At 40.3% G+C, this 15,698-nt stretch overlaps 1 protein-coding gene and 1 long non-coding RNA gene across 2 annotated transcripts in view; one reads left to right on the top strand and one right to left on the bottom strand.

Moving 5' to 3' along the window:
* Positions 1 to 15,698, top strand: part of LOC134793034 (uncharacterized) — a 459,561-nt gene that overhangs the window by 280,652 nt on the left and 163,211 nt on the right. The gene's annotated exons all lie outside the window — the stretch shown is intronic.
* Positions 1 to 15,698, bottom strand: part of LOC134793028 (protein hobbit) — a 48,252-nt gene that overhangs the window by 22,470 nt on the left and 10,084 nt on the right. The window contains exons 6-23 of the mRNA XM_063764556.1: positions 14,185 to 14,277; positions 13,331 to 13,402; positions 12,717 to 12,806; positions 11,739 to 11,918; positions 10,880 to 11,024; positions 10,015 to 10,173; positions 9,319 to 9,515; positions 8,667 to 8,964; positions 8,045 to 8,374; positions 7,403 to 7,592; positions 6,361 to 6,523; positions 5,602 to 5,724; positions 4,876 to 5,111; positions 3,820 to 3,992; positions 2,925 to 3,089; positions 1,292 to 1,492; positions 769 to 962; positions 25 to 140 (exon numbers count right to left, since the gene is read on the bottom strand). Of these exons, the coding sequence (XP_063620626.1) occupies positions 25 to 140; positions 769 to 962; positions 1,292 to 1,492; positions 2,925 to 3,089; positions 3,820 to 3,992; positions 4,876 to 5,111; positions 5,602 to 5,724; positions 6,361 to 6,523; positions 7,403 to 7,592; positions 8,045 to 8,374; positions 8,667 to 8,964; positions 9,319 to 9,515; positions 10,015 to 10,173; positions 10,880 to 11,024; positions 11,739 to 11,918; positions 12,717 to 12,806; positions 13,331 to 13,402; positions 14,185 to 14,277 (3,125 nt within the window). The remainder of the gene's footprint in view (positions 1 to 24; positions 141 to 768; positions 963 to 1,291; positions 1,493 to 2,924; positions 3,090 to 3,819; positions 3,993 to 4,875; positions 5,112 to 5,601; positions 5,725 to 6,360; positions 6,524 to 7,402; positions 7,593 to 8,044; positions 8,375 to 8,666; positions 8,965 to 9,318; positions 9,516 to 10,014; positions 10,174 to 10,879; positions 11,025 to 11,738; positions 11,919 to 12,716; positions 12,807 to 13,330; positions 13,403 to 14,184; positions 14,278 to 15,698) is intronic.

Genomic DNA, 15,698 nt, shown 5'->3' with positions numbered 1-15,698 from the left:
AATCAGTTAAAAAGTAAACTTTACCTCAAAGTACTTCCATAAAGTAGCAGAATAGGACCATCTTTCTCAATGGGTTTCGTTTCCATACTTATGTGTAGATCGAGATTTTGGGAGCGAAACGCGCGGTACGAATCATGTTCCTGGAAATTACAATATATTTTTCATCACACTCGCTCAGTAAATGTGGAATTGCACGCAGGTTTAGCGGGAGTTATAGAAAAAGCGTTTTCCCTAGGGAGTTATGAAGTATCTAGTGCCATAATTAACAGTTTTTTGTCTTTATACTTAATTTTTGTATAGCAAGTGTGATGAAAAACATTGTGTGTAACTCGGGGCGTAATAATATTGCAAACTCGAGTCTATAAATCGCTCCGGCAAGCCGTCGCGATTTAACTTACTCTCGTTTGCAATGTTCAACTTACGCCCCATGTTGCGCCATGTACTATTTAGTTTTAGGAAATTAACAACAATAATAACAGTTTTGAATGATGTTTTGAGCGTTGAAAGCGAACGCAGCCGACGCGCACGAATGAGTGTAGACCGAGCGCGGTCTACACAACTTTGACACCCACCCGCTATCTTCAGTTACCCGTGAACAAGATGCATGTAACTGCGTCGAAATATCGGGAGCTCGAAAACAATACAAACGGTAATCAAGGTCCATATCCCGTTCGATATAAGTCTAGTAACAACAATAATATTTACGAACAGTTTTATTCAGCATTTAGCAGGGGATTATTCTGGGTTAGGAGAGCAGGTTGACCATACCTGGTTGCTAGAGTACTCTGGTAACCGCGTAGGCGCGCACGGCGCCACGGCGCGGTGGTCGCGCGGATCACCGACGCATAGCCAACCGAGTTTCACTGACAGTTTGAGGGCTGGAACCCGCAGCACGCGACAGTCGTCGTACTTGCTGGCGGTACGGACGAACACGTCCAACTCGCCGAGGAAACCGAGCTTACCTAAAATTATTGCCACAAATATATGTACTTACAAAATATTTTATTAACACAACTTGACAATTAAAACCGTAAAAGTTTTGTTCGGTATCAGAGAACGTTCATCAGATACATATATATTTTATTAAAACGATTTTTTTAATCAGTAACTATTACTTATGGAAGCAAAAGAATGTAAATAATCGTATATGATTCATAATTGCTACATATTTGCCGTGACATATTTTTCAAAAGTGTTTTTTAATAAAAAGACAGGTCAATATTGTTAACTTTTTTCCAATGCTAAAAAAACGAACTATAGCACGCTTGCAACCCACCTTATTATGACTTACCATTAGTCCAATCTAAAACCAAGTCGGTCCACGTCAATTCCATTTCTTCAGTAGTATTATAAGGGTCCAACGACACATGTAGCAGACATGTGAACTTCCCACAATTCGCTGTTAGTCGTCCGTGCATCAGTAGGCGCACCTTGTCCCAAAACGATAGCGGCGCTGACGGGTCGAGAGATGGGCGTGATACTTGGTCGAATGCTGGGGATGGAAAAAATAAGGACAATTTTAGTAAGTTACATCAGTTACGAAAACGGATAAGTTGTATAAGACAGCTGTCCTGATGTCTTTAAGGCATTTTTAGGGTTCCGTGCCTCAAAGGAAATAACGGAACCCTTATAGGATCACTCGTGCGTGAGTGTGTCTGTCCGTCTGTCACAGGCTATTTTCTCGGAAACTACTGGACCAATTAAGTTGAAATTTGGTACACATATGTAAATTAGTGACCCAAATATGGACATATTTTTTTATAATTTTAAGATACATAGGTTCGAAGTTATTTAAGAAAATAGCCAAAAAAATACCCCCCCCCCTTTATCTCCGAAACTACTGGGTCTAAAATTTTGAAAAAAATCTAATTCAAAATGATTTATTTCATGTGATTTAGGTACACACATAGCAATACACAACAATAAACAATAAACATACAAGAATTACACATAAACACAACATATACACATTAAAACACAAGATATACAGTGCTAGCCAGACTCTCAATTTTTGCTACCACTGTATCACACTTGTAGGGGAATGTAGTCCCTCACAGTGGAGCATTATGGGACAGTCTGGCTTTTCCGCTATCATTCTCAAGATGGTGTTGGGTTGGGACTGTCCCGCACCTGACGCACCAGGGATGCGGCGCGAAAAAAATACACAAAATAGTTTTCACTTCTCATGCTCAAAAAGTGCACCTTTATGTCGTGCGTAGATGACATAAAATCGCATTTTATGCTCTAGAGCATAAAGTAAAATCATCTATTACGACCCTTATTGACTTAGCAATAAAGTCCAAATTCTGCCATACAAACTGCCAGCCCTGCCGGCGCGCCCCCGACCGGCGCTCTCCCGATCGGCGTGCCCCGCGCCTCCGACCGGCCCAAGAACAATTTTCTTTAGTCTTGAATACGTTAAAATAACCTAAAATATTTGATTTTTTGTATATTTTCCTCGCAATCGAAGTGAAAAAAATTGCCTCGGGTAAAAATGGGTCACTTTATGCCCTTGCTGTACAATCTACTATCTTTACCTATAGATGACAGGAAAATCTATTACAAATGTGCAGTCAAGCGTGAGTCGGACTTATGTACGGAACCCTAGAAACGCGAGTCCGACTCGCACTTGGCCGGTTTTTTTTAAATTATAATGTACTCAAAAGAAGTTACACTTTTTATGCTACCGTACCGATTCAACTCGCTATATTCGCGCTAATACAGCTCTAGCGCTTAATTGTTTTTCTACACTAAGGAAACAAAGCAACGCGAGAAAAGAAGCATAAAAAAAAATTCTTAAACGCGAATGATTCTAATTTTTTTTTCTCACTTGTGACCAAACTTCCGCGTACTCGGCGTACTTCACAAACTACTTGTTCCTCTTTAACCAAACCTGAAATGACAAGCATAATTAAACCACTTACATAAGTTGCATTGTGCGATAACCGGCTCCCAACAAGGTCCAAACGCGTAGCTAAACTCCGCCATTTCGCAACACAAGTCGTAGTACCACTTTAGCGGCATCATGCTTCGTTCTAACTCCATCTCGCCCCACGGCTCGCCTTGGTCTATCGTTACTGTTCGGACAGCTGGAATAGAGAAACGCAACTTAAGTACCGGTTGGTGCTAGTAGCTCTGTGAAAATGAGCTATTGATCTTGCGACTCCAAATCCGCCATTTAGAAAAAAACCCAAATATTAAAAAATATACATCAAACCTAAACCTACAGTCAGAAAAACTATTAGCTTAACACCTCTTCATACATATTTGTAATATGTATGATACCTAATAGTGTTGCTGACTGTACATTCAAATAAAATTTACACAATCACAAAATTTTACGAGAATCGCTTAAGAAATGAGAGAACTGCCTGACAGTCTGAAACCGGAAACGCTTCGCTCGGTCGAAAACCTTGGTAATTAAGGGAAACTGTAGGAAATACAAGAGCCCTTTGTACTTTGGCTTGAAGTGTCCATGTCAGTTATTAATTCCGATTCAAATCACTAGACTGGTTAATCTTGTTTATTTCCAATATTTGAATCGAAAATACCAAGCACGCTGGGGAGAACTAAATCTAAAATTGTCTATAATATCAGCATACGGCTTAAATAGCAAATGATTTGATCATATGTACTTGAAATCAAGCCTCATTTCTGTTGCGTTCATCTAAGATAAGAAGTTTTGAATGCTTCGCTTGGTTGAAGTATACATACTGGTACATATGTATAAGTGACAAATATGACCAATTTAGGTTTCGACTGAATCTCCATATAGCAAACCCCTTCGTGGGGTTGGTCTAAACAGCTGTTTAAATATACCTCTAGGCGGCGGTTGCTCCTCGGCGCCACAGAGAGAGCCCCACAACCGCAGTGAGCTCAGCCGTAGCAATGGCTGCGGGAAGTCTCGTAGCAACAGCTGCCACTGCGCGCAGTTAAGACTAATGGCGCGACACCACAGGGTAGTGAATTCTACGCCGTCTTCGGGCCATGGACTGAAACAAATTCATGTATCATGGCACGCAAAAATAATATAAATAATTGCTGAAATCAAGTGGCAGTGGGCACATTAGGGCTGACTTAGACGGTGCGCGAGTTCGCATGCGATTTTAGTTACATTGCGGACTGTTGGTTACGTCCAATTCAACCGACCGATCAAAAACCGCAATGTAATGATACTCGCATGCGAGTCCTCGCATCGTCTAAATGAGCTCTCTCTTAAAATCTCTTAAAATCTAAAAATTCATACTGTTGGGTTGGAACTGTTGGAAGTCCTAAAAATACAACATAGCTTGATTTTGATTCAATTCAGCGCGGCCGACTTTTAAACTATTGAAGCAGGTAAACATTATGCGAGTCTTTTCAACCCTTATCGTTATAATCTTTCATTAGGGGACAGTATGGGGTTCGTTTCAATTCGGTGCCGTGACCAGGATACAAAATAACAGCAAATAAAAAACATATCAAATTTTTTGCCCGTATTACACACAGGAGAACAATACATACGTCATACACCTGTATACTCTGGCAAACCCACTAGGTCAGTATAAAAAGGCGGGAAATTCAAATTTTCTATAAAAGGACAACCCTTCGCACTTACATTTTTTCAATTTGCCGCCTTTTTCTACTGACGGAGATGGCTTGCCAAACTATAATTCCCAAAGATTCTTGTTCCTGAAGACTCCTCTTTGTGTCTTATCTCTATCACTCTCACATGAAACCACTGTCGTTATAAATGATGATTAAGTAACAGTATGGGTATCGTTTTTAATTTGGTGCCGTGACCAGGATGATCTCACTCAATACTACAGCTTGTTACCATACACTTTTACTAGACAGCAATAGCAGGATAGATAAGACTATCTTTATCGCTCTCACCTGTCCGCGTCCAGCTCTCTCAACTTATCCTGCGCTCTCACTCCATGTATACTCGGATCAGCCAACGCCAGCAGCCTGAAGCCGCTCAAACAACACGCGACGAGGCGAGTCCGCGGCGGCGGCGCGGCGCGACAGCGAACCACGTAAATTTGTGCGTCCTTTTGACTTAAAGCTGCGTAGAGTTCGTCGATTTTTCCGGCTGGGAGGAATAGGTGAGGCTTGCAGAGCTCTTGGACCTGTTATAATATAATAAATTAATCGTTATTGATACACTTAGGGCCAATCGCACCAATCACAGTTAACAGACTAATCAACGTCACGTAACAGAGATCTAGAGACTTCCCATTCATTAACATTTAGCGATCGCTTTAACGGTGACAGACGGTTTGGTGCAACCGACACTTATATACAACATACGATTTTAAAACGGTCTTAGGCCCAGTTGCATCATTGACGGACTGATTAATGTATCGTATAGGAAGTTTTATAGTTCAATGCTAATTGTGGTTGATCAGTTCTTCAATTGCGGTCGAGTTAACTTATATTTTTAATAGAATGGGAACAATCACCGCTACTTATTTTATACTACAAAATTCGTAAGATTTTCTCACTAAACAGTCCATAAAAAAAAGTTTGTTTTTGTAAAGAAACACACAAAATTGTACGATATCAATTCGATCATGGATAACTCGTATTGCTTCTTAAGTTTTACGAAAAAGATATTACCTTCGCATCCAACATACTTCGTCGCTTTTGGCTCTCTTTATACTCATCTTCTAGCAATTCATAGTTGTCCCGTAGCTTCACTTCGAACGGGTCGTCACTCATTTCTATCAGGACCTCTTCAATCTAATGAGAAAAAAATTATTATGTGTCAATATAGACAATGAGTAGAATCCGTGTTAGAATATGTAAATGAAATTCACACTTAATTAACCATATTAGATCAATTAACGATTTTTTATGAAATAAACCTGTGAAAACGGATTATATCGCGTATAATGAATTTATAATACATCCCGACGTTTCGAACCCTTTACAGCGTTCGTGGTCAACGCGGGTGCTGGTGGGGACGGGTGTCACAGAGTTTAGCATAATAATGACACAGTTGATATCTCGCTACTAAGAAGGCAGTTATACAAAATTTTGGGGCAAACGCTTTAAAAAATAACATATAATTATTTAGTTACATTATTAATGTTGACAAAGGGAGAACCGATCCCGAAACCTAGATTTAAATAAGGACATTCATATTAAAGCATAATGGCCCTTGAAACAGCTATTCCTATTCATAGGGTCTACCGCGAACCACGTTTGACGTGTTGCCTCTCTGTCGCACTTGTAAGTTCGTACGTATATGTGACAGGGAGGCAACACGTCGAACGTGGTTCGCGATAGGCCGTCAGCTTTCATCTATTTTTTTTATTTTTTGATCATTTACGAGTAATAAAGCACCTTATACCCAAGCAGCAAAGTTTAACTCACCTTGATATGCAAGTCGCTAGGCAGTGTTTTCTCGCCCTTCGTCTTCCCAATGCCATGTATCTTCTTGATCCACTTGAAATGTGATACGAAGTCACCCTGCACCGCGTCCGCGAAACAATGCTTGTATGGGAATATTACTCGGACTGATTCTACGGTCACCGCCCTGGAAAAGAAAATAATTTTGATGACTGGATGACTAGTATTCATTGGTGGACCAGACGTAGATAAAACGGCTGTTGGTTGGGACATTCAATGGGGTTGGCTGGTGGAAGTTTTTAGCAGATGGCGCCATCATAGCTTGCCCCGTCAATCCCTAGAATTGTGTCAAATTTTTGTTTTTTTAATACCCTGGATGCCAGCTCTTTAAGCCAAATCTCATAGAAAAAGGGGCAAGCTATGATGGCGCCATCTAGGCAAACCTTTGACAGTTGCCAACCCCATTGGGGAAAACGCAAAACAAAAGCGCTACGCAACACAGCTCTACACAAAGTGGACTACTATCGCATGAATCTATTGAAACGAGAAAAACATTTAAATACTTTGCAATCATTGTCATCATAATTATTGATCAAGTAATGGTATGATGTGGGTTCGTTACAATTTGGTGCCTTGACCAGGATTATTAAATTTGAGGATCTTAACAACACTTGCCAAACTCTATTCCAAGATTTCCAAGGTAGTACAAAGCCCTCAGCCGCACTCCTCTCCGCTCTGACCTCATGGTCATCCTGTGTGTAACCTTCTACTGTGGTAACTTCATCGCCGTTATCTTACCAAAACAATTTAAAAAGCCCGAGATGTTTCATTGTTAAACAATTGAAATCGATAGTGTGTGGGTTCGTTACAATTTGGTGCATAGGATTATTATCCAACATAAGGATCTTACCAAACTCTATTCCAAGGTAACACAAAGCCCTCAGCAGCACTTCTCTCCACTCTGATCTCATGGTCATCTTGGGTCCTCTCCTGTGTGTAACCTTCTACTGTGATAACTTCGTCTTCGACCAGGATTATCCCAGTTGAGGAGCTTACTAAAACTTACCAAACTCTGTTCCAAGGTAACACAAAGCCCTCAGCAGCACTCCTCTCCACCCTAACCTCGTGGTCATCTTGGGCTCTCTCCTGTGTGTAACCTTCTACTGTGATAACTTCATCGCCGTTAAGGATCATCTTTAGTTGACTCCAGATTATGGATAGCCCGAGTATGTGGTCGTAGGAGACTGTTAGGTCATCTGTGGAAAAATATTTTATCATAAGTTTTAGTTTTATTTTTGTGACTATTGATTATATTTCAAAATCAAGTTTTATACTATCTTTACTTGTACTTGTAACTAACAAGTAACAAACCAAATATGTAATAAAATCGAACTTCTGTAAGTATACAATGTATTTTTTAAGTGGAACTAAAGAAAACTCAGGGTATCCTCTTAGAAACCTACTACGAGTAGTAAGCCGCTTGAGTTTTGACTGATATCATGATATGATTCGTTATGACGGGTCCACTACTTTGGGACCAATAGGTACATTCAGGAATAATAGTGTACATCAAAAATTTCAATTTAATGTCATTTATCTGTTTGGTCACAAAATTTAATAGTAGAGAATGCCTTTTGGCATTAAGTAAAAAATGTGCAAAAGGTTATGTTCCAATCTGAAATCTTTCAAAACGATAATAAACACTTACCAGTAACAAATATCATATTATTCTCCTTCGAGAGCAACAGCCCCAAGCTCGTCTCCCCCTTAATCCCCACCCTCCAATCCAACTTACTCTTCTTCCCTCCACCCCCACTTCTTCTCTTGCCCAACTCCTCCTTAAACCCTTTCACTGCCTTCACGAACTGTAGTATTTTTAAGTGTAAGTTAGCGCTCCATTCGCAGTCCGTAGTTTCTAGGAATTGGAAATCTAAGAGTGAAGAATTATTCTCTTTGTTTGGTGTGTGTTCTATTCTTGCTAGGCGGACGTGGAAAAATGATTTTGGGATCTCGTCTGAACGTTGACATTGGAAATTGCCTGAAAAGGAATAAAACCTGCTTAGTAATATTGGTAAATCTGTGGTAAGTTTGCCCTTAAGTTGTATTTTTTAGTTAATTTTGTTTAATCTCTCGTGTTTCTTTTTCTAACCTTACAAATGCGAAAATGTTATAAATGCGAAAGTCTGTTTGTCTGTCTATCTGTTACCTCTTCACGCTTAAACCACTGATCCGATTTGGATGAAATTTGGCATGGAGGTAGTTTTAGGCCCGAGAAAGGACATACGGTGGTTTTTATCAATCATCATCATCGGCTGGGTCTACAAGCTTACCTTTGAAAGGCACCATATCCACCACCTTCACCCCGGACACCACCGCCGCGCCGCGCACCGCTCCCCTCTCCACCGTCACCGCATCTATCCTCGTCATCAAACACATATTCTCATTCACTATCAAGAACGCATTGATATGTGACAGTGCTACGTTGAGGGTGACGAGGCAGGGGGAGGGAGGGGTGGGCTCGGACGCGCGGGGGGCGCGGTAGGCGTGGAGGCAGTCGAGGAGGCTGATGAGGGTTGTGGCTACGGTGGTGGACCATTCGATGCGCAGGCAGTCCATCATGGCTTCAACCTGAAAGGAAATGTTGAAAGTGAATAAATGATATTTCTCTGCCTATAGTTTTACAATCGGAGCAGCTATCAGGCCAAACTGTTTCTGTGAAAGCCACTATCACCTTATATTTCAATCCAGACTTTTGTATAATCTACTCTATTTTATAATAATGATGACACATCCTCTTCAGTTATAATTACGACCCCCAGATTCGTTTTGACTCACGGACACTCAGGATTTTTAACGCAATCGGACCAAAATCTTAGGATTTAAACATGGCGACCAGTTTTTAGGACGGAAAGAAGGGAAATTGAGTAATCGTGATTGAGAACGATTCGGCTCTCCGAGATGTTTGGTGTTATTTTTTTATACCTTGGAGTCTCTGGGTCCATGGCTGCCCCATTTGACAAGAGCAACAGCGAGTAACGCCGCGCCCCAAGCGTGGTGTTTCCGCGGAGGGGACTCCTCTCTCGAGTCGCACGACAACCAGCCGGAGTCGACGAGGAGTTCTGTGCTCCAGTGACGGGATCCGAGGAGGACACGCGGGAATGAAGCTGTGTAGGGCTCCTCTGTAACAGGTTAACTTTATTGTCAATACTATGACATATTTGACGGATATCAATATTTAAGTGCGCAGGAACAAATTAATATATGAAATGTGTGTCGGCGGAACTAAAAGCGACAAGGCTAGTCGTGACAATCATTTGAACTTTTGAAGGACTTTTGATACCACTTGACTTTAGTGGGTCCCTGACAACCAATGGGGTTGGCCGGACGAAGTATTGAGCAGATGGCGCCAGCATAGCTTGCCCTGGCAATCCCTAAAATTGTAAATTTTTTTATGGAATTTTATGCCCTGGATGCGGGCCCTTTAAGCCAAATCTCACAGAAAAAGGGGCAAGCTACGATGGCGCCATCTATGCAAGACTTCGACAGTTGCAACCCCATTGACGGTGGAGCAGGTAAGCGAGCACGGGGCAACCATATCGTAGTTCGGCGCAACCTTGTAGTTATACGTGGAGTAATCTTTATAATTTATAAATAATGTAAATATAACATGTCGCTGACCTCTAGTGTCCACCAGCTGGTCCAACTTGACCTTCAGACCCTGACAACCAATCGACAGTGGAGCAGGTAGACGCGCGCGCAGCGACCCATGTCGCAGCTCTGCGCAACCTTGCACCACGCATGCGCGGAGTATGCTGTCCAGGAGACCTGGAGATTGGGCTGAAAAGGGAAACCAATCTTGATAAGACTAATATTTCTAGTAAGCCATTTCGAACATTTTCCAAAAAAGAAACGACAGAAAAAGAAAGAATCTCTAACTACCGAACTTACAAAATTTCACTTGGATCGGTTAAAGGGGCCCACAGATTACCAGTTCGCCGGACGATATCAGCCTGTCAGTTGTTTGGAACTGTCACCTTTTGCATTTAACTGACAGGCTGATATCGTCCAGCGAGCTGGTAATCTGTGGGCCTCTTAAGAAATGCGACCTGCAGTAGAACATCCGAACATAAGCGTTTCTTTTATTTGTTGCAATTTTTATATATTGTGACCTTTTTTGCCACTTTTGTGTTATTTCTACTCAGAATCACTAGCTCTTTCGATCCTAATGGGATAAAAACAATGTCCCAGAGTTTTTTTTCCTATTGTGTTACCATTTCCCCATATACTTTGTATGGCGGTAACAAAAAGGAAAGTTTGAAAAATGTATGGAAATTTCAGCACACTTTTTTTCTCCTATAAGGATGAAAAGGGCTCGCGATCCTGACTAGAAATAACACAAAAGTGGCAAAAAAGGTCACAATACATAAAAAAGGCAAAAAATAAAAGAACCGCTTACATACGAAATCATATTTGCCCAAGCTGAAACGTAGACCTTCGCTAACGCTCGGTCAAATAAAGTTTATCAAAAGTTTTATTTACTTACTCGTGGTGACATGCTGTATCTGCATAGGCTTGGTCTTGTCGAGTCTCTCCAGTACTGAGGTGTACCAGCGGAACACATTCTCATGGTCGTACGACAGTTTGAGAGTGCTCAGGATTAGGTAGAGATTCAGTACGCCTTTTTCTAGCTGTAACAAGATTGAACTATATTTAATTAGGACGCAAAGTGCCTGTTAGAGAGACCCCACAGCGTCTAGCGTCTCCCGAGCGTCGGCGTTCTGGTCAGCGCAAAAATTGGCTTGGGTCTTACGTGTATTCTGTGCGTTTTATAGAACTCATGTTCTTTTTACGAGTTGCTTCTAAGATTTTTATTATTGTATATGTACCTATGTTAGTTTGTAAAGTATGTATCTATGGGCCTTCATCATCATTGGCCTGCAACATCAATAAGATGATGGTTTAAACAGCGTCCATATTAAGAGTGCGGCACTTCCGCAAATGATATTTAATTTAATTTTTAGGGTTCCGTACCTCAAAAGGAAAAAAACGGAATCCTTATAGGATCACTCGTGCGTCTGTCTGTCTGTCTGTCCGATCATTCCCAGCACCTTTATCTCCGAAACTACTGGGTCTAAAATTTTGAAAAATGCACAAAATAGTTCTTTACCTAAAGATGACAGGAAAACTATTAGAAATGTGCAGTCAAGCCTGAGTCGGACTTAATTACTTAGTTTTTCATCTGACCCCTACGGGTTTTTTTAAAGACATTTCATTCACGTTCCACATAAAAAAAAATACATTGTTCAAAATTTAGTAATGTACGGAACTTTTGGAACGCGAGTCCGACTCGCACCTAACCGGTTTTTTAATTTTTAAGGCAAGTTTCTAGTTGAGAAGCGTACCTTGGCATCCAACTTGAGCTTATTATTATAAAGCAGCACATCTTCACACGCCTCCTTGCGGCATTGTGCACTCAATTGCAGCTGTTCCATCTGCAACGCCACGTACATTTGCACGCGAGCGCATGATTCTACGCCTGCAGCGTCCGTGTGCACTGATGCGGCGCTGAACCGTGAATTTACCTGAAATAAGTTAGTTAAAGTTTATGTATGTATGTATATACTTTATTGTACATAGAAATAAAAACACGAGAAACACAGTTACAGAGTGAATTAAATACAACATTAAGGCGAACTTATCCTTAAGTTTAATTTCGAGCTTCTATTGTTGATTGTTCTTTTCTTTTGACCAGTGATTTAGCAGCAGTTAAAAAACTGTCATTTTAGTAGTCGACGTCAAAGATATGTTTACATTTTTCGCCTTATTACGAAGGACTACGGTGCAAAAGTGTAAACATATCTTTGACGTCGACTGTACAGGGGCATGTGCATTTCCCATTACAATCAATTCCCTCCCCCTGTACCCAGAAATAACTTATCATCACTCCAAATCTGTAAATGGTCACTGAGAAAACCCCAATTTACATTAAAAAAAAGTCATAACTTTGAAACAGCGCACAATTTTACCCTAGTCAACTACACTATTATAGTGTAGTTACTATTATAGTAGCCGCAATACCAACTGCCCACGTATGTCACAATACTATCTCTCTCACTCTCGGTTGGTCTTAGCAAGAGTAAAGAAGATAACATTATAACCTCAGTCGCCAGTGGGTATTGCGGCAACTATAGTCACTCGCATTGGGCTACAACCTACTCTGAGAAACTCTTGCAGTGCCTTAACAATGTGCCCAGCAACAGACCATAATATGTAAGTAGGTGGCTAGTAGTTATTTGGACAATAATAATTGCATCAATAAAAGTAAATTTTGAAACTAAAATTATAAATAGGTATACTTAGTCTAAAATATGTTTTCTTACTTGGAAACTGTTGAGAGACGCCTTGAAGTCCGTTTTCGTAACGTTGTCTATGCACGTTACATTCGTTGTGTCAATCTTTAAACTAAATATCTGAAAAAAAAAACAAATAAATCATAAGGTCATTCTTTCACTTTTTGTCTTTGTTGACTTATTCTGTTTTCTAGTCAATTGTAATTATTAACCGCCTTATTCATAAAATTTTACGGGCCTGATTTAGTTAATTTATTTATCCCTTTCTTACAAATACAAAGTCAAAATGTTAGATAAAGACAAACGATTCCTAACTAATTCAGGCCAGTAACGCGTTTATGAATAACGCCATATGAATTTATCTTGAAAAAAATAATAAGATGGAATGGGGCTTGTTCCCCCATACTCTTGTGAGGTATTTATCTGAAGTTCTGAATAGATTTGGCCTTAAGCCGTAGAGTATCAGGCATAGACAGCACAAGAAGGGATCTAAATTTGCCAGCCAAAAAACAACCTTAATGTTTTAAACTTAAAATTGAAATGTGATCGCCATTTCGGAAGCGATGTCGCGTCTGGGACGCAAAGGTAACTTTTTTGCCGACGTTATATCACGTCCGCGGGACTCCAGGGGTGACGGAACTAACCTTTGGTACTACAGGTGACAACCTCGGTAACGCAGGCGACGCCTCTTGGTCTTCAGCGGCATACTGTCTAACCTGTAAACATGACCAAAAAATACTGAAAGTTCATACTTCGATCCCAGAAATACGAATTACTCTTCCAAAGCATATGTACAGAGACTTGCCAAATTGTATGATCACTACACCTTATAAAACAAAGTCCCCCGCCGAGTCTCTCTGTTTTTGTGTATGTACGTTCGCGATAAACCCGAAAACTACTGAACGGATTTTCATGCGGTTTTCACCTATCAATAGAGTGATTCTTGAGGAAGGTTTAGGTGTATAATTTGTTGTGTAACCCGTGCGAAGCCGGGGCGGGTCGCTAGTTATAAATAGATCCATTAATTAAGTCGTCCAATTTTTTTTTTATTGACCAAGTCCCACAGTAATCTCAACAATAATCTGGATATCTGTGATATCGTGATGCCAAAGAGTTGCACTTGATATCCCTCAATTTGAATTAAACACCCTGCATTCAGATTTGAAAGGATATGAAAGGAAAATGCTTTATAAGTATGTAGAAAGGGGAAAATAGTCTTTTTTTTTTAACAAGCAGAAACGTCTGCGAACGATGCTATTAAGCTTAGAATAAATTTAAAAATGAAAAATTACTGCTTTGGGCGAGACTTGATCGATCCGGCCTCTGGATCGATACTCCAGCGCTCTGCCAACAACCACCAAGACCTCATCCATAGCCAGCGAATCTTTCCACCATATGGGTCTAGGAGACCCAAGCCCAACCCAAGGCAGCAATTTTTCCACTTTTAAATTTAGAAATAGTTTATTATCCCTGAGTTAAATGAGGTAGGTCTACAAACCTGCGGCCGCTTGTATCGTCTCTGCTTCTTAACCAGCTCGTGCAACTCGTCATGGAATGATATCTGAGTGTTACTGACGGCGCAGTGAATTTTCTGCAAACAAACACATTCATTATAATATACTTGACATAAACTCTGGTACAAAATCAGATAGATTAAGTTGTACATTGATAAATCGAACTTTGTTTTATGATATAGGAGGCAAACGCTGACGATACGCCGAACGGTAAGCAATTCTTCTTCTTATTGTGCCATGTCCTCATCGGACGTCGGCGACCGTCTCTCGGAACTTATTCCTATCCTGTGCCATTCTTCTCAGGTTGGCAGCGTCATTAATATGAGTCCAGCTTTTAATATTATCCATCCAGGCTAGCTTCCTTCTTCCTCTACTTCTTTTGCCCTCTAATTTGCCTTCTATTCTTTTCCTTAGAATTTGATATTTATTGTTACGGTATATATGTCCAAAATATGAGATTTTTCTTTCGTTTACTGCTTCCAAAAGTTCTATTTTTTAAATTTAAATTTCTTTAGCGTTTAATAAAAAGTTTTTAATAAAAGTTAAATTTCTTTAGCGTCGCTGTGCACTTTTTGTGAAGGGGAAAAAATGTTAAACTCGCGAGAGCGTAAGATGTGACGTCACGTGTGACGGACACGTAACGAACGTTAGGGGCTATTCATAAATTACGTCATTTCAAATTAGGGGGGGGGGGGGTCTGGACATCGGATGATGGTAGCATGACGTAGGAGGAAACGGGGTTATTCGAAGCATGATTTTTGGATGATTTTAGGGGGGGGTCAAAAAGCGTCAAAAAATGATGACGTAATTTATGGACAGCCCCTTACGAGATTTAAATGTCATGTAGTGAGTTTCCCTATCTGGTACTGATATAACTTGAGTACTAACAGTGATGTGCTTAGGGGTTTCAAGTAATGCGACGAAATAACGCTAGATGGCGTTAACCTCAATTATAAATATTGCTGCAGACATTTTGCACTAGATAGCGCTGTTATTAATATTTTGACGTAAGACGTAAGACGCAACTAATTGTACAATGTAACTGTTACAATGTCATTGAGTTTTCACTTCTGCCGCCACTCCCGGAGTGCAACCCGTTGTTTTTTTAAGCAATTGCCGTCGCCCATTTCAAATAAAATATGGAAATGAAAATATGACGTTTATAATGTTCTCATTAAGTCGGTGCAATTCAGCTTAGACGGACTGTATATGACGTCAAGTTTTAGAAATACATTAATGCATTAATTACAGCAATATAATTTATCAGTTCTATCACACTTCATCTACCTCCAAAAAAGGCGTATACTATTACAAAACTCCTATGGACTTACGATCTTTCTACAGTTCTAACAGATGTAAGCAAACGTAAGATGACGCAACTTTAACATCTCTAATCACGATAAGTGCTCTGACCTAACTACAGTTAGCAAGATTAGGCACACCTGATAATTACGCAGCTGGTGTACCTGGGTGAATCAACTTTTAGAACACTGATTTC

This window comes from Cydia splendana, chromosome 8 (genome assembly GCF_910591565.1).
Source record: "Cydia splendana chromosome 8, ilCydSple1.2, whole genome shotgun sequence".
In the NCBI taxonomy this organism is placed as follows: Eukaryota; Metazoa; Arthropoda; class Insecta; order Lepidoptera; family Tortricidae; genus Cydia; species Cydia splendana.
This window is presented reverse-complemented; position numbering and strand designations above follow the sequence as displayed.